The sequence below is a fragment of the Ictalurus punctatus genome, chromosome 5 (assembly GCF_001660625.3).
Source record: "Ictalurus punctatus breed USDA103 chromosome 5, Coco_2.0, whole genome shotgun sequence".
NCBI lineage: Eukaryota > Metazoa > Chordata > Actinopteri > Siluriformes > Ictaluridae > Ictalurus > Ictalurus punctatus.
In genome coordinates this window covers 27597423-27622581 of record NC_030420.2, presented here as the reverse complement: position 1 = coordinate 27622581, position 25159 = coordinate 27597423, and the positions used below count along the sequence as shown (strand labels likewise).

General features: G+C 38.9%; 2 protein-coding genes across 5 annotated transcripts in view; both read right to left on the bottom strand.

Annotated features, from left to right (window-relative positions):
• Window positions 1–337: 337 nt before the first annotated feature.
• LOC108265970 (hyaluronidase-3) lies at window positions 338–9114 on the bottom strand. 4 transcript variants are annotated; one of them, XM_017468868.3, is made up of 4 exons: window positions 8907–9114; window positions 2533–3458; window positions 869–958; window positions 338–708 (listed from the first exon to the last, which is right to left on the bottom strand). In XM_017468868.3, the coding sequence occupies exons 2-4, from the start codon at window positions 3445–3447 to the stop codon at window positions 406–408; spliced, it is 1308 nt and encodes a 435-aa protein (XP_017324357.1). In that variant the 5' UTR covers window positions 3448–3458; window positions 8907–9114; the 3' UTR covers window positions 338–405. The 4 variants fall into 4 exon arrangements, with proteins under 4 accessions (XP_017324357.1, XP_017324358.1, XP_017324359.1 ...); XM_017468869.3 differs by having other exon boundaries at window positions 8788–8919; XM_017468870.2 differs by lacking the exon at window positions 8907–9114 and adding an exon at window positions 6964–8781.
• A 1777-nt stretch (window positions 9115–10891) lies between these two features.
• Window positions 10892–25159, bottom strand: part of prkar2aa (protein kinase, cAMP-dependent, regulatory, type II, alpha A) — a 36737-nt gene continuing 22469 nt past the window's right edge. Inside the window, exons 2-10 of the mRNA XM_017468342.3 lie at window positions 21545–21580; window positions 18365–18501; window positions 18160–18266; window positions 16786–16939; window positions 14288–14389; window positions 12708–12782; window positions 12442–12507; window positions 12112–12250; window positions 10892–11916 (exon numbers count right to left, since the gene is read on the bottom strand). Of these exons, the coding sequence (XP_017323831.1) occupies window positions 11792–11916; window positions 12112–12250; window positions 12442–12507; window positions 12708–12782; window positions 14288–14389; window positions 16786–16939; window positions 18160–18266; window positions 18365–18501; window positions 21545–21580 (941 nt within the window). The 3' untranslated portion in view covers window positions 10892–11791. The remainder of the gene's footprint in view (window positions 11917–12111; window positions 12251–12441; window positions 12508–12707; window positions 12783–14287; window positions 14390–16785; window positions 16940–18159; window positions 18267–18364; window positions 18502–21544; window positions 21581–25159) is intronic.

The following is a 25159-nucleotide window of genomic DNA, read 5'->3' as shown; positions in this document are numbered from 1 at the left end:
TGTGTCCCTCTCTGTCATAGCTACATGGTGAGTAGATAGGTCCAATCTTTTTGAGGTAAATGTGTTGAGCAGTGTGTGATCGTGAGACCAAACAAATTTACGGACATCTCAAGAATGAGTACTGTTTAAGATCAGGTAAAATAAGCGCAGGTAAAAATGGACTCTAGAACGGCACGCTAGCTTAGAGAGATTTGATTTTAAAAAAGCAATAAATACTATTGCTTATTAAACAGTTGTACATATTATAATACAGGTACATAAGGACCATGTGTTATTTAGACAGATAAATAGTTGTATTTTGCATAGATAATAAAAAATGATAAAAGACTGCTTTGTACTGGCAGTGATTTATTACAAGGGGTAAAAATTAGTACACCTTTCAGAATTTGAATTAAAATTCAAAATTTAAACAGTATATGTAAGTGGTGTTACTGGCTTCACTTCACATCCATGTCTTTCACTGTTCTCACACCGTTCTCCACTCCATCCTTCATAACACACACATTTGAATTTTGACCTCAGGTCACGGTCAAATTCACTCCTAGCGTCGAGCTGGGAAATCATGTGACCGGAATGAGGGTCACGTCTTACGCAGTGACCGTTAGCACTGCACACACTCTTGCTGCAATGTGCCACACTCCGATGCAAAGCGTCCACGTACACACCCAAGACCGAGCGTATGTAGTCCCGGAGAAGAACACACTGGTGCTAGTGTGAGAGAGAAATGAGATGCTATGATCACTCCACATTTAAATCTGATCAGTGTATAATATAGCACCTAGTTTGATTTTCTGTGAAATGTAAATATACAGTTAAGAATTTATTTATAATAACTCTTATCAACAGTAGAATATATACACATGCTGACCTTGGACTTGGCAAACCCCATTTCACCCCACAACACTACACCAGCAGCACCTAAAGACGCAATCTCACCAAGTGTGTTCTCGAGATCAGTCTGTAATTAAACAGAGAAATACACAGTATAATCCAATACTTTCTGAAACGCCCGATCCAACAGAGAGACTAATTTGGAAAGTTATGGGAAGTCAAGCAATGGTTTAAATAATTCTTTGCATAATTATTAGCCAAAATTCAGTAGTACCAACCGATCACAAGAAAAATGTACTCTGCTAGTGTAACATGTTTTTAACCAACAGCCTTGTGCAAAATAAATCACATTTATTGAATGTGTGCAAGTGGGAGAACTCAAGTCTTTAAAGCCAGCTAATAAATTATTGGGTGGCGTGGTTAGGTAGCATTGCCACCTTACAGCTGTGTGAATGAAAGAAAAAATTAATTAAGTCATTCATTCATTATTAACACCTATTTCTTGGTTTGTGTTGAATTGAACATATTAAGTGGTACATGGCGGACAGGAGCAGAACAAAACAAAGCCAGCAATTTGGTTCTATAATTTCTACCCAAACCTGAGCAAAATCACTGGGTAAAGCAATCCAACCTAAGCTGGTGATTAAAAAAATGACTTCTGAGTGACAAAATTATAAAAAGTAATCCATAACCAGCACTTTCTGAGATCTAAAGGCAGTGTGAGCTATGTTAGACACTAGTTAATCAGCCACACTTTGGACCCGAGGGGTCTATTCTGTCTAACAACTCTTAATTCATTCGTCAGGAGGATTAGAAGTGTGGTGGTTGTGATGCGTGTTTACTTTTACTACCAATGTTTAAATTGATTCAAACTTGGATAGTTTGATTTGAAATTAATTTTTAAACCAAAAACAGGTTCTTAGAAACAAATTATGCTCTTAGCGACACCCAACCAATAAGAAGATTTATCCTGTGCTTGTTGTCGGGGTGGATTTGAAGGGAACACTAAAGTGAGGGGCTGTAAATGTAGATTTCACATTTTAAAACAGCTAATATACAGTACTGTGCAAAAAATCTTAGGGACCATTTTTCTTTAGTACAAACTTTGTCATAGATTTTTATTTTATGACTTTTACTTCAGTTGAGTCAGTACAAGAATTGTTTAAAAAATGTCCAAACATTAGTTTTCCGGCACAAAATTAAATGTTACAGAAAAATGTTTGTATGTCAGTAAAGAAAGCATTATTTTACATAAGAGAGACTTTTCAGACAAAAAAACATAATGAAGGCTGATGGGTTTTGCTGCAAAAATAAGAAGCGTGTGCGACAGTCAAAGTCTCCAGAAGAACCGTGGCTGGTTCTGCAAGATGCTCAATAAAACTTACAGCTCATTTAATTATAAAACTGTAGAAAGTCTACCTGAGACTACTTTTTTTTTTTTTTTTTTTTAAAGCAAAGGGTCGTAAAACTAAACAGTGACGTTTCATTCATTTATTTCTGCACTTTATTGTATTTTTTTTTATTAAAATTTTTGAAGGCATCTTTGCTGCACAGCATTTCTTTGCATGTGCCTATATTTTGCACAGTACTGTAGCTTTAACTTCCACAATTCCAAGTACTTTTTCTCTTTTAATATCTCTGAGACATTCAACAGGGTATCACAGTATCATTTACAAAAATAGTGTGTATTTGTGAGTATACCTGATTTAAGAAGTGCAGAGTTTTTGTAAAGGCCACTCTAGCATAAGGTAGAACAGGAAGTCGGGAAGTCTCACGTCCATGCTGTGATGCTACTCGGAATGCCTCGAGTACACGGTGTCTTACCATAAGCCGTGTGTTTGGGTGTCCCGCTAGCCCACGGCGCACATACACACTTGGGTAGAGAGCAGTGGACTGCTGCCATAAAAACGCCAGTTTGTCATTTAGTGCCTCTGTTCCAGGTTTGCACTGTCCGGTGTACCCACTCTCTTTTGCTCCGTGGTCATTATAGCAGCCAGGGTATCCGTAAAACCCCCACAATCCCTTGGGACGAGCCTTGACTCCGACTCGTAGCGTTTTCTCCATAAACGACTGTGCAGCTTCCTCAAACTCAGCCTTTGCCAGTGATTTTACTTCTTCCTCAGACACGTCTGGATGTTTTTGTCGTACCAGTTGCTTAGACAGATCATTGTAGGCCTGTCGGGTTCCGTAGTTACGGCGCCACTGAGGTTGCCACTTCTCCCAGTCCACCACAGCCAACCCGCTGAAACTGTTCCGCAGAAGTGCAGTGATCTGTTCCTCCGACAGTGCAAGGTGTCCGTCAAGATTGCCCTTCTGAGGAATCCCGCCATTCACACTCAAGCCATCGCGAGTGATGTAGGGATACAAACCAAGTCGGCATTCGTAAAATAGACTTATGTTCTCACCTGTGAATCTCTGTTCTGCATTAGATATGATGCCATGCTGCTGCAGGGGCAGTGAAACACCAAAGACACGCTTGCATTTTGAGGTGGGCATGTTCCACACCACAGAAAAACCATGTTTCCTAGTGACAGAGGCTGAAGCAGTGTCACGGAGAAACAGGGTGACGGTCAGGGGCAGGAGCAGGGAGAGCAGCAGAGAGGACCCGCAAAACATAATGGCTCCTCCTGTAGAACAGACACAGCTCGATCACGAATCTAATTGTAAAATATTCAACACAAGAGACCAAGCTCTAACACCATCAAGTCAAGAACAGAGCATAGTTGCATTTCACATTCAGTTTCATATACTTCATAACTTTACACAACTCTCTTTTGCAAACTGTTGGTCTTGCAATTTTTTGAGTTCCCTTTTCATAAAAAATCATGACCACTGATTTAAGAAAATTCATTTGAAAGTGTCTGTCAAATGTGGTAACTCAGTGGTTAAGATGTTTTTGATTGGAAGGTTGTGAGTTCAAACACCAGCACTGTCACTGCTAGGCCCGTGAGCAAAGTGCTGTACCCTCAACTGCTCAGATGTATAAACAGGATAATTTTAAGTTGCTCTGGATAAGAGTGTCTGCCAAATACTGTAAATGTAAAGTCAAAACTTTATTTATAAATACAAAGAGGTATGCACGGCATTACAGTGGCGTAGAGGGTAGTGTTGCTGCCTCACAGCTGCAGGGTTCCTGGTTTGATCCTGAGCTTGCATTACAGCGAGTTTCTCTGCATGTTCTCCCATGGTACAATACACAAAGAATGCACCTATGAGTATATGTATCCAGTCTGTATAAAGTTGAGTATAAACATGTCTGATGTTTGCAGGTGTATGTTGTCCATATGTGTAGAAAATCATCATCTAGTCTCAGTTCCATTAAGAATCTGAATTGCTTGTGGAAAACTTTATCAATTCAACAATCTTACATTATCCTACTTGTGTAAATATGCAAGAGGTGGAAGAGAGAACTCTGAATGCCTTGAATGGATGAAGACCAAGCCACATATGTAAATGATATCTGGGTGGAAGCCTTCACTGAACATCTCAGTGTAGACAAAGGAGTAATGGAAAATCAGCCGCACAGATATTTCATTAAAGGATGAGGATGGAAATTTGAACAATTGTTCAACTGACTAGTACATAAACATAATTATTAATTGGTGCACGGGAATTCATTGCTGGCAACACCTAGTTGTGGATCATGTGACATCAGTGGCTTTTACACATTCTATACCACAATGACTCACACCAGTTAGTCATTTATTGTATGACACAAATATAGATGATGCAGTGATGTGGGGGATTTAACCCTGGTTCTCAGGGACCCGAGACAGCCCACTTGTTTGTTCTCTGCCAGCTCCCAACATGCCTGGATTGGGAAACACAGGCCTATAAGAAGATAAGCAAACTAGAAGACTCTGCAACTAGTAAGAATACATAGCCAACCCTCAGCAGACAGCATTTCTTCTGGCCTATAGATATTTAACCGGCAAATATAATTACTAGTGCATAAATCACTTCAGAGCAGCTCACCAGAAAAAGTTATTGCATGTTTATTTCAAATACAATACAATAAAACCTATTATCCATTTTACATGTCTTGGCAGTGATATTTGGTACAAAGAAACATTCCTGGACATTCTTAAATAAAAAAAGAAAAAAAAGAAAAGAAATTTAAACCCTATACGATATACTAAGGCACATTCACTTTTAGTATTCTGATCACATTTCACAGAGATAATGTCTGAGAGCTAATAGTGACCATCTATGATGAAATACCCTGAGTCGTAGCACAACAGTCCTTAAACCAAAGTCCTTGCCTGGAAGATGTCTTGACTCGTAGATTTACAGGATCTGAGGTATATGTGTGCAAGTGATGTGTGTCTACATCAGATGTTCTTGTGCATCCAGAAGACAGGCTGTCCTCGATTATCTGTGTATGGTGTCTGTTCCAGTGTCTGTTCAAGAGGAACCCATGAAGTTGAGGGAAGAGCTGGGGCAGGTGGAGGGACAGAAGTAGAGGAGGAGTGAGATGGAGAAGGCGGAGGTGTCGGTGGTGGAGGAGGTGGGTGGACTCCAGAAGATGGAGAAAGGGAGGAAGGGCAAGAGGGAGATGTTAGAGGGACTGTGTTTGGTGGAGGAAGAGGAGGAGGAGGAGGAGGTGTTGGTGGTGGTGGAGGAGGATTAGCATTGGGTGCTACAATATTATCCTTCATACTTTTCTCTCCATGCCCCTCATGCTCAGCTGTCCTGCAGAACTTATGCAGTAGTTCCATTGGCACGAGGGACGCCAACGTGCCCACGTTCTGAACAGGTCGTGAGAGCATGAAGCCTAGGTGGGCATAGAAGTACTGTTTATCGTGAGTGGTGAGGTAGAGCCGGGTGAAGCCTCTGGTACGAGCATAGCATTCCACTCCCTCCATCAGCGCCCGGCCATAGCCCCGCCCCCGCAGCTCATCTCGCACCACCACAGATTCCACAAATGCACTGCGGCTGCCTAGTACACGTGATACCCTGGCATGCCCGATCAACATCTCACCCTCCAACATGACAAGACATGCTGGGTAGCTGTCGCTAGACTGGCGGAGCGAGTGGAGCCGTGCTCCCATGCTGCGCTGCCACTGGGCATTCAGAAGTTCAGCACAGGCCTCCAGAAGGTCCCAGCGATGGTGAAGAGGGACAATACGAACAGCCGAAGTGCTAACATCACCGTCACACCTGCACACATGGCCACGGGCAGGCGTAAACACGGGGATCAAGGTTTAAGAGCTTTAAAATGACATTTGGATTGCAGTGGGGTTCTGTTAGAACTGATGCAACAAGCTGCTTTCTGGCTTTCTCAAGAAATGGACCAGGAAAGTGAGACATGCAGTTGGTTTAGCAATTCAAGAGGTCGGTGGCATGGGTTAGAATGCAACGTTTGAAACCAGAGCAAGCTCTGACACCATCAAGACAAGAACAGAGCAGAGCTGCATTTCACATTTGGTTTCATATACATCTTTATACACCTCTCTTTTGCAAACTGGTGATCTTGCAATTTTTTGTGTTCCCTTTTCACCAAAAATGATCACCACAGGACAGTGAAGGAACCTTTTCCCCCTGACAGTTGAAGATACTATAAGCACAGTAACACCACCTGACCACAGAAATGACTAGATGAATGGCAGACTAGAGAATTCATTCAGTCATACGCTTTAGTGGAGAAAAGCTACCGCTATACATAAGGTGTAGTCCATAAAGTACATTTTATGCACATAAAGTATGGCTTTTTAATCAAAACTATTAATTATATCATAACTAATCAATAGCATCACCTTGTTGAACAGTGATTTTTTTTTTTTCATCTATAGTTCAAAGTCTATTAAAAACCTACCCAAATGTCTCACACTGGTATTTCAGGTATAACCAAACAACTTTTCTCCCCTAGCATTTAAAACATTGTGATATATATATATTAAGAATGTCAGACAAATAAACCCAGAATTTACGAAAATAAAAGTTTACAACTTTAATTTCTATCTTAAGTTAGTGAACCAAAAGTGACGGTGCTGTGGAAATGACCAATGATGCCACATATCTCATTCACTCCATAATTATTTTCTCCAGTCATGCTTTAATGCTCAAACTCTCACAAAGCTATAAAAGTAAGGATATCTAGTGCAAACAGAGAGTAAATGCCTTTAGACTTACCCACAATGATGTGTGCACAATAAGAGCAAGACTAAACTGGCGTACACACACACTTTCACACCAATACAGCATCAGGAAATAAGAGATTATAAGTACAGTGCATGACAGTGTTAAGCTCTCTGTCTCTGTTTGCTGATTTGAGATCAGTTCAACTCAAGCTATTTTTATTCTTAAAAAGTTAAGCAGTTTAGCAGAAGTGCGGACAAGTGGTGAAAAACAAGAGGGTGGTGAGAAAACTCTAGTCAGGCACTGCACATTGTGAGAAGACACCACTCAGACAAGCTGACATGCACACAGACGTTTAAAAGTGAGAACATGTTAAACAGATAAGGTCAGATAAATACGAGCAGTGTTTCTCAGGCCGGCCCCACTAAGAGTTTTAACCTCATAAAGGCTTGTTATTAAACTAATAATTGAAGTCAAGAGTGTTAGGAATGTGTTAAAAAGAAAACACTTTAAAAATGACGTGGATCCAACATATAGTAATCACAGGCTAGCTTATTAATATTTATATATAAAATGTAACAGTTTTAGAGACAGTGATAAAATGATAGTTAATACACAGCCCTGTCTGTGACATTTCTTAATGAAATTATGCTCATGTTTATAATTCTAGCAAGCAACAAGTTGTTTATAGTTTGTCTATTGTGGGCACATACTATCCAGTGGTTGTTTTTTTTTTTGTTTTGTTGTTGTTGTTACAATGAGAAACGGCAGTAGAAATGGTCAAATTCCTAACCTACAGCCCACTATACATAATGTACACATCACTTTTGTTTAAAATGCTAAGTTTTATATTTAGGCCTCACATGTACATTGTTCACATTTACATTATTCTCAATCTCAATGCCTTTATGTAATGAATCAATCCATAAAACTTTATAAAGATTTTTTTTTTAAAGGAAAGAAGTGTAGTTGTGCAATTCCATGCAAATGTCAACCTTACCTTTAAAAAATAAGGAAAATAAAAATAAAATAAAATGAAAATAAAATGCTAAGTTAAATGACAATGATGCATGCTAGGCTTTGCACTATATCTACTGACAGATTAGCAAAGTAAGCTAACTGTACTACCTACTAACCTCACCAGAGGCACCAACAATCTCTCAAACGTCCTTCCAAGGTGTACTTTTATTCGTAATATATCTCTATACACATTTAATGAGAGGCTATGTGACAGAATATAAACAATGGTTGAGTTTTTCTTCAAATTTCGTACATCAAATAGTAAATGGGAAGTGGAGGAGCTAAAGTTGTGTGGTGAACTGAAGAAACGTCAAACCACAAGTCATTGGAGCCAATTGTTTGGGTTCAGTCAAATCTCATTTTCAGTTCAGCATCACTAAAAAACCCCACCATATTTATGAAGTTTAAACAGCAAAGGTTATTCCTCATGCTACTATTTCACATAATTCTCGCTGACTTTATCCTACTTTCCATAATAACTGTGGTTGCGTTAGGTCAAACTTTGCTTATACTGTAAATTAGCATATGTTGTAAGAAATGATCGCCAGATGGCGCTATAAATAAAAAGGGGGAGTGAAGCGAACTTTTTCCTAATATGGTAAAGCGTCATGTGTTTACACAATAAGAAACGTTTAATGATAATTTATTATTATTATTTTTTAATATCAGATGTTAAACTAGTACTGGTAGCCGGTCAACTAGCTTCAGTATTTCGACTAGTTTTAGTCTCAATGTTTATAATTCTGGTGTAGAAGAAATGCCATTCATAACAAAGCTGCAGTTTAGCCAACATTCCGGCCAGCCTGTCTAACGGATTTAACGTATTATTTATTAACGTATAATTATTTTAAATCTTACCCCCGAGTTCGAACTGAAGAACCCGGATGTGAAACTATTCTGCATTTTCAGTGTAAGTCATTACAAATCCGGTGTGCATTCCTCCTATACTAGTGTTTAAATGATCCTAGTTTACCCACATGTTCAGTTTCTATCCTCCTCTCACGGGTCACACAACTGGAGCCAGACACACGTCTGAAGAGACGATCCTGACTCGAGATTAATCACACATTATTACAGAAATAAGCTTCATGCCGGTTTGTCACGGCCGCTATGGACAGATTTCTGACAGCAGAGTCACCGCGAGTGTGTGCAGAACAGTGGGAGACCGCACCAGAGCGCCTTCTAGCGGACAGGAGGCTTCACTTCAGCTCATGGCCAATTTTCGTTGCCTACAAGTCTTGCTAAAACGTCAGTAATCAGTCATCGAATGCAGGCTTATTGAAAGGAAGAGTTTTACTTTCACAGGTTCATGTTAACAGAGGTATGCAGTGAATACCTTCCTGAACTTCCAGCTAAACAAACGAATATCTTTTCCCACCTGTGGGAGCTGTATTGAGTAAAATTGGGCAAATTATGTTTTTTCTAATCCGTTAAACACGTGATACCATCCCACCCATCTTCTATACCTACCGTTTATATTACAGGGGCGCGGGGAACCTGGAGCCTAGCCCAGGGAGCATGGGGAACAAGGCGGGGTAGACCCTGGACAGGGTGCCAATTCATCGCAGGGCACAATCACATACACATTCACACACTACAGACAATTTGGACATGCCAATCAGTCTACCATGCATGTCTTTAGACTAGGGGAGGAAACTGGAATGCCCAGATTCCACATGCTGAACCCCAAGTTGCTCCCGATGGCAAGCTAGCACCTTGCACAGCAGCTCTGCTACCATTAGTAAGTGTGTGTGTGTGTGTGTGTGTGTGTGTGTGTGTGTGTGTGTGTGTGTGTGTGTGTGTGAGAGAATGAGAACCAGTTTAAAGTGCTTTGGAACCGTTAAGGTTTACATCCAAAAAAAAAAAAAAAAAAAAAAAAAAAAACACACTATAGAAGTTCAGACCATTTACCAATGGCTTTTTTCCCCCAGTGGTTTTCATTCATTTATCTCCAGTAAACACTCCATCAGGGGATCTGGAACCTCCCTGCTGAAAAGAAGAAAAAAACCCAGACAAGAACAACAGAAACCATCACAGAAATTCTAATGGTTTCCACTACAAATACTATTACAAACCATCAGCTAACCATCAACATGGTATCCACTAGACATATGCCGCCAATAGTAATGGACCCACAGGGACCATTACAGTTTCCATTAAAACTAATAAAATTCCCATTATAACCATTAAAAATTCGATGAGGGTTTGTATTGTTTTGTTTTTTCCTTGGACCAAAGGCTGTGACCAATTATAGGAGAATCACACTCCTCAGAAGTCTTGACCAGGTTTCTATAGAGGAGACTGTCTGATTACTGAACCTAGGATTCAAGGGGAACAATCTGGGTTCCACTCGCTGCTCTAGCTCCTTATGCTTACACAGCTTTGTGAGGGGTCAAGGGAGTATGCTAATCCAGTCTAGTACATGTGTTTTGTGGATTTGAAGGCGTATGATTGTGTCTTAACATTTGTTGTGGGATTAAAGGGTATCTGGGTCACTACTATCAAGCCTCTATGATTGCACTGAGAGTTGCATCTGTACTCTTGGGAAGCATGCCCTGTCCATATCCTGTGCTTTTCATGAACAGGATATCAAGATTCAGCTAAAGATAGAGAAGTGTCCAGTATGGGGGGCTAGATGTAACACATTAGTTATTTGGGGAGGATGACCTCTTGGAAACATCTTAAGTGGATTTCCAAGATGCACTTGAACATTTTGCTGTAATGAAAATCAGCATCTCCAAATCTGAGGATGCAATTCTCTCCCGGAGGAGACTGAGATGCTCCCTTCAGGTGAGGGGAGAGAACTTGCCTCTGGTGATGCTTACGCATATCATTCACAAATGATAGAAAAAGAGAATGACAAACAGATCGGTTATCGGTGTGTGATGGGGATACAGGGTTAGACCTTTTTAACTTGGATAATAGGCATATGACATTCGAACAGCAATATAGCATCAGAATATTTTACCAAAATGTTTTGCTTTATTTACTTTTCAGAACAACTCGTCCAGAATGACCAAGAGAAGAAATAAGCATTAGATTCTGCTGCACATTCTCCAATAGAGCAAAAAAAAAAAAAAATCCAACAATAGTAGTAGTAATAATAGTAGTAGTAATAATAATAATAATAATAATAATAATAATAATACATTAATCAATACCATATATGGAGTTTGTGTGAGCAAGACGAGGACCTAACATTGGTCACCGTGGATACCACCAGGACTAACTCAATGCACCAATAGCAGGAAAGGAAACAAGTCTTATTTAAATAAATGTTAATCAAAGCTTCGCACGGTCATAAAATGTTTCTAAAACTTCTCTGTTCAACCATTTTTTTGTTGCATTTTTAGTACAGTTTTTAGTCTTTCTTTCTGCAAACATTACTTTATGTCCTCTGATTTTCTGTTTTTTATTTATTTATTTTTTTAAGTGTATGTCCATGGGAAGGGGGATGGGTCCTTGGCTGGATTTATTTGTTGCATTGGGTGTGTTGTGCAAGTATGTTGAAGCACGATCAAGTGTGAAGTGTGTTTTGGTGTCCGCACGGCTGTCCTTGTTGCTTGAAGTTGGTTGAGGGTCACAGCTCGAGGACGTGTAATGCTTCCATTTTACACCAGAGCACTGATGTAGAGACTAATGTGGAGACTGCAGGTGTGTGTTTGTGCGAGTGTGTTGGGATTGGCAGAGAGGATTTGAGGGTGCAGGAGGAAAAGAGGACAGGAGTTGAACATAAAAAGGAGTGTATGCCTACAAATTGTGGTGTGTTTAAATAAACTATATGTACTAGATTACTTAAGTGTTTGTGTGTGCATGTATGAGGAGTGTGTATCTGAGGTGTGTAAGGCACGGCCAGTCTCTGTCAGTCTCTGAGATCCATGCTGGAGCCGAACAGAGCCACCAGCTGCTCTTCGTAATGAGCAATGTTTCTCTTCATGATCTCCATGCACGGGCCCAGCAAGCGCTCAAACGCTTGAATATCGATCACTGCAAAACACACACACACACATCAATGCCAAGCATACTGTTTAAGAAGTGTCTTACAGAAAGAATCACAGCTTTGACAAAGAATCAATTATTTGAAATAGTTTGGATTAGAGGTACACAGTGAATTAATTCAGACAAATAAGTATAATTAAATTTAAAACCCTAGGAATGTCCATAAACCTCATAGACGCTTACCCAAGCATTTAACATCCCCGACAGCGTAAGCTGAGGCGGCCCGGGGTTTGTTGGTTACAAGTGCGAGCTCTCCAAAGTACTGCCCTCTAGTGCAGCGAGCAATTTCTACCTCGGCGTTATCCTGTCTGTCTGCTTTTGTCTGAAAAACAGAGACAGCTGTGTCAATTCTGTTTTCGACGCTGTTCCTCTGTTCCCTCATCAAGCCAGTAAACATATACAAATATAATGCCTGGAACTCAATGCTGAACCAACATGCCTTTAAGATTCATGGTGACTTAAATAGACTTTTTGTGCTTCCTTAACAAAAGAAAAGATGAAAAACAAACTTACTTTGCTCTTCATCATGATCTTCACATCCCCAGATTCAACAACGTAAAAACAGTCTGCTTTATCGCCCTAAAAAACAACAGTGCTGTTCGATTACATGGTATTGAGTAAAACATCACCTAGTCAAAGAGATCAGTGTTTAAAAGCAGTAGCACAACTATTCCAACGGCACCTACACGGTATACTAATGCAAATCTTTATTCTGAGCTCATCCATGGCATGATGCTTCTGTTCAAGCTCATTTTCACATGCGCACACTTCATACCTACCTGCATGATAATCCTCTCTCCATCATGAAAACTCTTCACACCCAAAACGTCAACAATCTTCATTCTTTCAGACAACTAAGAGAGAGGGAGAGAAAACAGTAAGCATCAATATATTAGTACGCTATTAATTTCAAGGCATTAAAATGTTTATTAGAGGTTAATGTACAGTTATAATGTAAATCAGAAATATGATCAAGTACACCACCGGTCAAAAGTTTAGATACGCTCAGTCTTTATTTTTCCACATTTTAGAATAATAATAATAATAAAGTCATCAAAACTCTGGAATAACACAAATGGAACTATGGGAATTATGTTGTGATAAAAAATCCCAAATAAATCAACATAATTGAGTATTTTAGCATCTTCAAAGTAGACCCTCTTTTTGCCTAAAATTTCCAGAAATGTATTCTCGGCGTTTTCTCAACCGATTTCTTGAGGAATCTCCCTGAGATGCTTTTTAAACAGGATTAAAGGAGTTCCCACTTACACTGGACTCTCAGTGGCTGCTTTTTGGAATATTTCGCTCCAAATCATACATTAAAAACAATATTTTTTTTGTAAATAAAATGTTAGTTTTCTAATGAAAGTAATGAATATGTTGGCACAATTATATTTTTGTCTATAACACCGATTTCAAACATTTAATCATACACCTTCAGATCAAAAGGTTTTTAAGATCATGAGAAACATTTCAGTCAAGTGTCTCCAATCTTTTGACGGTAGTGTATACTAACAGACAAAATGATAATTACTAATATTTTACTTAATTCTAAAACCACATTCATCAACATTACTCAATTCTCAATTGCTACATGCCAATTTAAGAAAAAGGGGAAAAAAGGTTTAAAAGAACTTTGATAAATTTAAAACAAACACTTTTAGGCTTTTCTTTCACGCGGTACAAAAGCCATCTTCATTCGCATTAAATGTTTAAAAGCTAAATGTGAACACAAACAGACTATAAATAAATAAATATATAAGTAAATGAATAATTAGACACCATTGAATCAAAAATTGGAATTGCAAATAAAATGTTTATTTATTCATATCTGCATATACAGATATTAAAAATCATACATAACATCTGCATCTTTTTTCATGTTGTCATTTATGATTATTAAATATTTACTTGCCAAGCCGTATGAGCCATCAACAACACCATATGGTCAAATGTATGTTTCACTTTAATCCTTCTCAAGACTCAAGATTTCTCAAGATTTAACTGTTTATCTAGGGGCTGGAAGTAATTAACTTCAGCCTTGGTCACTCAAGAGGATCACTAGTAGCACGGCCTGATGCAAATATTCCCATATATGGCAATAAAGTAGACCAACTGCTAAATTAACTATAAAAAGAACAGTCTGGTACACATCAGTTCTGCAGTAGAAACCTTCCATCCAACACTGTGTGGGGACTGGATAACAGACCCAGAACACTACATTAAATTCAGTTGTAGGAGCTATAGCTACACAATACCTGTTTATTTATATATTATTAGTATGCTTGTATAAGACACCAGCAAACACCAACAGCAAAATTTCACTGAATCTACTGAAGAATTTATCATCACTTCTTACCTCCAGAGATTTGAGGAGTGGCACAGACTCAATGAATCTCTCATACATCCTCCTCTTCTTCGCATTGTTCTTTACAATCAGCCTACGGAATGTTGCTCGATCCTGACACACACACACACACACACACACACACACACACACACACACACATCATATTTTCCTGTTCTAATCAATTTAAATCTCCCAGTTTTCAAGCAGAAGCGACTAGAAGTAACACCCTAATTTATTTGCAGAGGATGATCTCTTGGAACCACCTGAAGTGGATTTCCAAGGTGCACTTTAGCATTTTGCTGTAATGAAAATCAGAACCTCCAAATCTGAGGCCGGAAAGACTGGGATTCTCTCCCGGAGGAGACCTTGCCCCTGGTGATGTTTACGCATATTATTCGAGAGCCAAGGGAGCAAAACTGGCCGTGCTCTCTGGGTGGGAAGGCTGGAATATTCCCTTCCCTTGTCTATCACAGCAACACTGGCCAAACGTGGGTGTCTTTGAGCTCATGTATACAGAAGAGAGCAAAGAAAGCTTTGCTCATAGTGTGTTACACTACTCCGTTACCCAGCATGGACAGCAGTATGCAGGTTTCATGTGCACTGGAATCAGACTTCACACTCCCTGCTTGGTAGATGTAGTATACTAGAGGAGAGCTGGCTGGTGGGTGGGAATTGGCAGGTGACCGAATTGGGGAGGGGGAAAAAAAAGCAAGAACTTCTCTACTTATGTTGTTGATATATACACTGTCCACAGTGTGTGTGTGTATATATATATATATATATATATATATATATATATATATATATATATATATATATATATATATATATATATATATATATATATATATATATATATATTTAATCCAACTACCTGTTGGACTATCTATTGGTAGGAACTATTCTTAATAGGCATATCAATTAGCTTTCTAGCATTAACGGATGCTAGACAATCTTTCCAGAATCAGGAATATGAGGGTGTCTAAACTGAGAAAAATAGAGTAGAGTTCAGCACAAAAACCATCCCTGCATCCCAACTGGCATACTATCCGTACTCAATAGTATGCGAGATTAGAATTAGTGTGTCCCAAACAGTATGTAGAACATGTTGGAATGAGTATCCCAAAGGTACCTGGATGGTCTACTATTTCCTGTAGATTTTCAAAGTGTGGATCTGTGGACACTTTTTCAGCTAATATTTCTCACAACTCCTTGCGTGAAGGAGGAGGGGTTTTGTGACCGTTTGCTTCGGAGAATTCAAGCATGCATAAAGAGGTGTAAATGAACTGTAGAAAACTAAATCAAGGGAATGATAAATTAAATTATATACTATAAATTATAGAAGGCATAATGAATAAAGACAAGCTGAAACACAACGAGGAATTCGTTTACGATGACAGAGTTCTCTTTCGGGCAACTACGTTCAGCCCGGTTCCCACTGCACAGATAAACATCGAACAGTGCAGACAATCACAAACTTTATATATATTTATAAAAAAATAAATAAATAAATAAAAAGTTGGTTGCTGGATTTAGAATGCTGGGAAACACGACCATCATGTTCACACTGGCCGAACAGACACCAACAAACTTTTTAAAAATTATTTATTTATTTTATGTTTTTTTTTTTTTTTTTTTTTTTTTTTTTTTTTTTTACAGTCAGTCAGACTGGTTTAAAAATGGATGATCCTTTTACCACAATCAAAATTTTACAGTTACTAGTGTCTTTACGTGTCGGTTTTCACCTGAAAAGACGAGGGGTGAAACGAAAGAGGTTGTGGGTGAAGCCTTGGTGTGAGTTACAGGGTGCTTACTTACATTTTACAGAGAACTGCAGTCAGAAGATGTGCAAAGCTTTCAAAAGTTTGTCCAGGGGCGTAACCTGGCTTGGGCATTCAGGGCTGTAGCCCCGGAGACTTTTTCTTTATCCCTGAATAATTCTCCACTTGGAGCAGTTTGTCAGTTTGTAACTGAACGTCAGTAAAAGAAGACGGCAGTATTGTAATTTTTTATCTTCACTAATCGGAGGAGAGACCTATCAGACACGGTTTACAGGGAAATACGCTCGTCTTATTGGCTGACAGCTCTCAATTCGGCCAAACACTAGCTCATACAGTCAGTGTGAGAGAAAAATGGACCTAACGGGTTGAAACGTCACATGAACATGTAATCTTGAGGTTTTGTGTTAGCTAAATGGTGTGTGTGTTCAGGCTGCTATTATAGGCTACACTCAGCCATCACTGAAGTTACATCGAGCCGTGTAGGATGTCAAGCTCAACTACCCACTTGGTGGTGCTGTAGATCCGAACAGTGACACGACATCATCTCCTTCTCTTATATATATATACACACACACACAGTAACATGAATTGTGCATTAATGAATGCTTACTCACTTGAGCATTCTCTCTTACAAAAACTTCAACAAAATGAAGTACACATTAATGAATGCTCACACAGACAGACACAAACACACACACACACACACACACACACACACACACTCACCAGTCCCCACAGGGCACCCTCCTGCTTGGAGATGATGGTAGCAGCTCGAGGTGTGTTGTACATAAGCGCCAGCTCTCCAAAGCTGCCCTTGTTATTGTACTGACCAACGCAGCAGCCCACGCCATCCTTCTGCACCACAATATCATACACGCCCCTGCAACAGAAACAAAATGCCACTTAACACTGGCACAACACATTGCTCCAAGGTTTACGTTCATGGTGTTCTGTTATTCCCATCTGACAAGCACCATTTCAAGATGGTCCAGGGTTCAGGTCTAGATCTCGAACAGAAACCACAGGTGGGAGAAATGTTCCTGTACTGTTGGAGGGATGTTGGAATTAGGAATTAGTCTGATCGGCGAAACAAAACCCACTCCCACACAGCGTCAGCTTGCAACTGTTTCTAAATGTTAACGCATATTAATGAAGTAAAGTGCAGAGAGTGTCCCACACTTCTCAAAGCATCCAGAGAAAAGCAGGAGAAAATAAAGTGGATTAATAAAAAATGTGGAAAAAGGGTACAGTAAGGAAAGTTTGTCAGAACTAAAGACATCAATTTGATTAGAACTAATTACAAATCAAGACCATTCTGAGCTTCAAGCGATAAAGCCTGTCTCCATTTATAGACTTAAACATCATTTCAAGAAATGAACATTTTTGGGGACAACGGCCATTTTTTTTGCAAGACAAGTTTTGTGGCTTTTAGTATGAATGTGTCAGCCTTAAGGTTATCTATAAGCTCATGTGCTCCAAAGCAATGACAAAATTTGCATTTAGAAGATACATGCGTTCAAAATTTACAGTCTCTCTCTACCACTAGTATGAATCAACAATTTTTCTGACATCATTCTACACTTTAGCTTCATCAGATTTTCTGTCCAATCAAATGCTCTCTAGAATCTGTGAAAGTGTCTCGTCCCCAACGTTATAAAAGTCCATGGTACTAACCATCAAGCACGACTTAGCCTGGGCTGTGAGGTAAGCTGAGCACTATATAGGCTGATTAAAATGGTGGTGGGGCCACTCGATATGTCCCGCCCTGACTTCCTGTTTTACATTAACACATCGAATAACACTGCGCTTTTCAAGGGACTTCATGGAGACTTTAAATACATCATTCCACACTTTGAATCATGCTTGAAATACATCACTCCACTCTTCCACAAAGATGCTCACAGGAGAAATGACATTAAAATGAAATTCAGGGTTTTACAGTGCAGAACTGTTAAGAATAATAAGCATTACAATTCTAACACAAAATGCTTAAATGGCTCACAGATGGCATACATTAATCTCTGTGGCATATTCAGAAGTACATTATATTTTTACATTTATTTTATTAGTGCTTTTAAAACCTTTTTGACACACAATTACCTTTCAATGACGTAGAAATTATCCCCGTCATCTCCCTGATCGATTACATGCTCTAGCGGTTGCACAAGCACTTCAAACATGGCATCCAGTACTTCTGAAAACTGCTCCTGTTAACACCATAGTGGGGGGAACAGTTGAGCAAAAACATGCACATATATTAAAGACAATTTGATGTGTGTGTGTGTGTGTGTGTGTGTGTGTGTACCTGGTCGAGAGCTTTAAACAGCAGTATGTCTTTGCAAGCCTCCTGTAACCTGCATCTTTGCTCATCTGTTTTTGGGTGAACGACTCTTGGCTCAGAGTCTTCCTCCTCTTCATCAGGGTTAAACGCCTCTGCGCACACTGCGAGTAGAATATTAGTGGTTAAAACACAAAACACTCTTAAACAAGTTGTTCCGATTAAGACACAGGAGGCTAGAAAGGTTAATCTCGGTTCATCTCCTGCCCCTGCCCCACTGTGCTACCTTAGAAAATACTAGGAAAACTATTAATGGAGGGTGTAGAAGCGCATCCCGCTGGACTAATAGCCGTAGGGTGCGAGTAGATTAGGTTTGCTCTTTACTGTGCTTATGATCTTTGAGTCAGAATAATGTCATAAATCTTAGAAACAAATACAGTGTTTCCCACAGATGAAAATATACTACTCAGGGGGAGGATGGAGGACCGGTTGGAGGACCGGGTGGAGGACGCAGATGTGTTTTAGGAGATCTATTGTGTGTCTTTTTTTTAAATATAGACATTATATTAACCATCATTAACTATGATGAATATGGCAAACAAATATGACTTCTTATTAATAAATCCTAAGCCTATTTTATTTCTTGCTGTGCTATATGCACTTTCAGTTCACTTTCAGTCACGGACTGAGGATACTGCTTAAAAGGTTATCGTCATTTCCTCTCATTGTTGACTAACAACTGTAAGTTTACATCACATTAATATTTACTTCCTTATCAAGACATTTACCTTCCATTTGTTCTATTCGCATTAAATCTTTTTAATCTTGAATTAAAAATTTCTAATCTAAAATTCAGCTTCATTAACCAGCTACAGTTTCTGGTCAAATTTCTTCAATTACTTCAACTGAAGAGTCGTCTCGGATAAATAACCCTTCACTCTGATAACAAGCCTATTTGAATCAAACCCTGGTCTGTTTTTCGTCCCTTGGTGTGGTTCTTTAGGCAGGTGAGAACACAGTAATCACACTCAGGTGTGAACCAAAACATCCAGTCAGTGTGTCTGTCCAGTTCAGGGTGGACTCTAGTACAGTTCGATTGCAGTGACTATGCGATTTAACTCTGAATCGACCTGACTGCAGGAAGTAAACCAAACATGTTGTTTATTAAGGGATCTGAGCAGCCATTTTGTAAATGCGAGCTCCTAGGCACAAACTGAGCCAAAGGACAGAGCTGCTGCACTGAAATACAATGGGGTCAGGATGAATGGAGAAATGAACAAAAAGAGAAAATCAGTGGATGTGAACAAGTGTTTAAAACTACTTCTCTATATAATTACGTAATCATTCATTTAGCGTCAGTGCCGTGTTCTCCATGTTTGGGTGATTTTTGTGATTTTTATGTGCAATTGGCAAATGTTTGTTTACCTTTTCTGTTATCATATTTCTAACCAATGAAGGCAAGATTTTTACAAGTACATTTTCAGCCCTAAACACCCCTAAGCCAACTTTTATTTTATTTTTTGCTTTATGGTTGGTTTACTTATGTGCAGTGTAAAACCAAACAGTAAATGAAACCGTAATTTGCTGGATTTAGCAAACAGACTAAAGTATGAAAGCATTCTAAGCTATACTTGCTGTCAAGGAAACAAACTGAAATCATATAAGCCTACTCGACAATAATACAAGCGAGGCAGAATTCTAAATGCAAGTGTGTTACAGTGAGAATATGCCTCTTACACATATATCCAATAATAACAAAACAGTTACGATCATACGAGTACATCAATCATTTAGGCAACAATCTTCATATTAGGCTTTTTGTCAGGACATCTTTTTCTAGATCCACTCTTCAATCCCTTCCTGGTGATAAAGAGGCATGCGGGCTAAGAGAGGATACTTATTAACTGGCAGAGTTTTCGCAAGTTCAAAATAGAGGTCGATCAACTGATCGGTTTTGCCGATTAATCGGCACCAATAACGATTGCGGGAAATCGGTTATCCGCGAAAATACACACCGATAGTTTTTCCCGGTTGCATCCCTTGTGGGATCGGCTGAGAAAGGTCCACTGTCATTATACAGTACGAGAGCGGCCTTTAGAGACAAAACTATCACTGACAAATTTTGTTGTGTTATTTGTAGCGTTTTTGATTCATTTTGGAGGTCTCTATTTTTATTTGTTATTTGGAGTTACTTTTTGGTTCAGTTTGGATGTATATCTTTTATTTACTTTAATATTTATGTATTTATTTCATTTTTTTAAAAAGTACAGTATGTTTTCATGGTACAGTCAGTACTGTTTATTTTTATTATAAAAAGTTCAGCAGTATTTTACTGTGAATGTTGGGTTATCATTCAGTATCAGTTTTAAAAACTATCGATTGATTAATTGGTTATCCGCAGGTGCTGCCCAACTTAGTTATCGGTAACGGTCAAATCCACTATTGGTCGACCTCTAGTTCAAAGAAACCTGAGGCAGCTGAAAGAGCTTTTTAAGAGTCATCAGATATCGCTGCCAACAAGTTAATACTGATTTGAAATATTTTTATTGATCAGTCTCATTCTGGTGAAAATGTGCTGTGTAACTATGTTAAAGTGGATTATTCTACTACGCAGTGCAATGTGGGAGCAAGATGCTTTATTTTAAGTACGTCAGACTATGTTAGTTTTATTACTGAATACTTTATTGCTGATGGCTGGTCATGAGCTCTGACAGACTGGAGCTCTGCTCTATGTATGTGCACATGCAGTTTAACAATTTTTTTCTTTTTTTTTGCCATTCAAAGTTACAAGCTAGCAACCAAACTCATGTATTACTCATGTGTCAATTTTTTTATCATGTTACAACCAAAGTAATAAAACAAAACTAATTTTTAAAAAAGTAATATACTTTGTTGGCCAACCCAAGTTTGGGAAACACAGAGAGATCAAAAAAAGTTATTAACAAAAAAAAAACCCAAAAAACTTTCCTGATCTTGTCTGTAAAACTAGGTAGAGTAAACATGATAAAGACCTCATATGAATGTGTTTAAGTAATTTTTACAATAACAGAATATCCATCTGTTGGGCAAGATATCAGTAAGCATACTAAAAGGGAGGGGCATAATTACCAAGATACACACTCTTGGGAGGAAATGATTGAGCAAAGCCAAGTCACTCTCACACACTTTCTAAACTGCATGATTAGTGCAATGACGTCAAGAACTCACCCGACACTCTCCGGTTAAATCTGCTGGGGGGAGGCGCTGTGGAGAGAGAGAGAGAGAGAGAGAGAGAGAGAGAGAGATTATTAAATTTAACTGTCTCTTTGCATTGTAAACACAGAGACAGTGTCTCAACAGTTGTGGTGAATGTAAACATCTTCCAGTTGTCTCTGTGGTTACCAGGTAGACGTGCTGAACTGCCTGCAAGATTGGTAGCAGTGGGTGAGTGTGCAAGATAGTGCGTGCGTGCGCGCACACACACACACACACACACACACACACACACACACACACACACACACACACACACACACATATATAGGTGGATGTACTGGCATGCTTGTGCCAGCCTTAAGGTCTCTCCTTCCTTCTATTAGTCATTCCACTACACTGTATTTCTTACTGAGCTGTTATAATCTATTAACTCCATAGTGTGAAAGTGAGCCTTAGGAACACTCACCTAACCCTGAGAACACAAACACACAAGTTCTTGTGGGAGTACTGTGGTAAACATCTACAGTGCAGCATTCCCTCTCCCCCCATTTTGTGATCAGAAAGCTAAACTTAACAGTGAAATATCGTTTACAATGTACTTTCAGAGAGAAACCGAATGAGACTGCGCTTGTGTAAGCTTAATTCTTGGAGGAGCTTAATTTCTATTAAGCTCTCATTCTATGCTCTCAGGTTATAGGAATTTTTAAGTAATGCAGGTGTGGATCCTCTGGGGTAGGACTGCACGATAATGACTAGAATGTTAATTCTAGTCATTATGTTAATGTTAATATTTGGCTCAATATTTAAGTCAACAATGACCTTGCACTTTCATCAAAACCGAAAGAAAATGACGTTTATTGTACATTAGAGGCAAATAAATACAGTTAAAAACCTATGAATGGGGATTTCCTTATTTAATGCACCAAAATTTTTTTTTTTTAAATCTAACGACAACCACTAACTTATAGTTAACAGTTACAGTTAACTTTAGCTAAACTGACCATTACTGCATAACAAAATGATCAGGACCAAAAGATTGTCACATCTGTAGTCCTACCTCAAGGGAATTTCACAAATAAAATGATTAACACTTCTAAAGACGACTTGATTGCTTTCAGAATATTTACACTTAAAACTACACTTAAAACATTTACACTTAAACAGCCCGAAAGTTGGGTTAGTTGGGTCCAGACTGTTGGACCTGTGAAAAACTACCATTAAGTTAACCTGAGAGATTCAGCAATTTGTGTGTACATGGAAATCACGAAATTAAATCCTATTTAATGCAAAAGAGATTTTAACGTATATTCTCACTCCATGAACTGGACATTATATGGGCAAAAGTTGACCATCACACTTGACCATTGAGCCTCAGGGTGAAATTTTAGGCCCCTTACTTTTGAGCACTTATACATTTCCTCTTGGATTGCTCTTAAGATAACTCAGGTTAAATGATCACTTCTATGCAGATGATACTCAGATTATATTCACTCTAAGCCTGGTCAAAATGTGGATGCTTCTTTTCTCTCACATTGTATTTCTGAGATAAAAACATGGACGACCCAAATCTTTTTGTGTCTTAATAGTAATAAGACTGAGGTTTTGCTTAATGGCTCTCCTCATCTGCTTCGCAAAGCTGGTTCACTAATGTTAAACGTAGACGGCTCTGTTTTGGTGTTTCAAAGTAAATTTTTTTTTTTTTTTTAATGTAGGAGTTATATTTGATTCGAGTTTGTCTTTCGACCCACATGTGCAGTATACTGTCAAGAATTCCTTTTTTCATCTCAGAAATATTGCTACTTCACCCTATGCTATCTTTTCCTGTAACTGAAAGGCTTATCAACACTTTTGTTTTTGCTAATATTGATTACTGCAATGCACTTCTTGCTGGGGTTCCTAAAACCACACTCAATAAATTGCAACGTGTGCACAATTCTGCTGCTATGATCCTGACTAGTGTCGGGAGAAATGAGCAGAACATCCAATACTGAAGTCCTTGCACTAGCTTCCGGGCAGGTTTGCATTGATTTTAAAATCCTTATGTTCACATATATAAGGCCCTCAGTATCTGTCTGCGATTTTAACTTTACAGTATATACTCCCAATCGTCATTTGTGCTCCTCTCAAGTGTGCCTGTACCACACAAACTGTTGCGCTCTGTTGGGACTCTGCTCATAGAGATGCACAGAATTTAAGCATTTTTAAATATAACCTAAAATAATTTTTTTAGGTTAGCTTTTTCTTGATGGTTTTAACCATTTTGTATTCAAGTCTGTTTTTTTTTTTTTTTGGTTTTTTGTGTTTTTATCTGAGAAGCTGATTTAAAGGTGCTATATAAAAATAAAGTTTATTACTATTATATTTGGTTCTTCCACAAACTGTTGCCACAAAGTCAGAAGCACACAATTGTCTAGAATGTTTTTGTATGCTGTAGTATTACAATTTCCCTTCACTGGAACTAAGAGGGCCAAACCAGTTCCAGCATGACAATGTCTCTGTGCACAATGTGAGCTCCATGTAGACATGATTTGCTAAAGTTGGAGTGGAATAACTCGAGTGTCCTGCACAGAGCCCTGACCTCAACCCCACTACACACCTTTGGGATGAACTGGAACACTGACTGCACCCCAGACCTCCTCGCCAGACATCAATGCCTGACCTCTCTAATCCTCTTGTGGCTGAATAGACAAATCCCCACAGCCACGCTCCAAAATCAAGTGGAAAACCTTCCCATAACAGTGGTCATTATTATTAAAACAGTAAAGAAGGGACTACATCTAGATTGAGATGTCCAACACACATACATAGGTTTGACAGGCAGGTGTCCACAAACTTTTGGCCACAGAGTGTGAATTTTTCTAAACGTCAACGATAACAACGTGTGACAGCTCGATCATATTTTATCGACTTGTGCCACTAGATCTCCACGGTTTTACTGATTTAGCAGTTTGTGTGTATCCAGAGGTGGTTTCAATACTTATTGAACTTATACTTATTGCGATAATCGCAAACTGATGGAGGGTTTGGAAGAGTCCGTCAAATAATAGAGTTTCCATCAGTCATCTACCATCTTCACTGAAAGCCCAACAGACAGAAAACGACAGCCAATCAAATAAAAGCATGTGAACACACAGACTTGTTAAATTTATCATTATAATAAAACGTTAGCCCCAGTTTAAAGCCTCAATTTATATTCAAGTATGCCAACATACTGGAAGCCTTTTACAAAAACATCTATAATGCAGTAATGAGATCGTATCTCTTGGTGATGCAGAACTCGGTGTCCGGAAGGAAAGGAAGCTGCTGGAAACATCCTGTAGTAAGTCATGGCCACCCAGATGTACAGTTTCATCTGTGAAGAGGCATTTGCGCTGAGACATGAAAAATGAACACAGTACAAAACGGGCTTAAGTCGTACCCTGGACTCTTAAATATAAAAGTACCAGACAAGGTTCCTCAGAGGGCTGCCACAGAAGAACCATTTAGGGTTCCCTAAAGAGCTGATTATCTTATCAGCGGTGGACAAATCCTAAATCGATCAGTTATGCCACCAGGAACATGAAAGGAACTCTAATTTACTGCCCAGGTCTATGTTTTTGTTGCACAGAAACATATATTTGACTAAGC

Bases quoted from the DNA above. Each gene is read 5' to 3' on its own strand.
- LOC108265970 (XM_017468868.3), bottom strand. From the start codon at position 3,447: ATGTTTTGCGGGTCCTCTCTGCTGCTCTCCCTGCTCCTGCCCCTGACC. The intron at 959-2,532 runs GTATACTCACAA...GTTTAATTACAG, and splicing joins CTCTGCACTTCTTAAATCAG to ACTGATCTCGAGAACACACT. The intron at 709-868 runs GTCAGCATGTGT...CTCTCACACTAG, and splicing joins TGGGGTTTGCCAAGTCCAAG to CACCAGTGTGTTCTTCTCCG.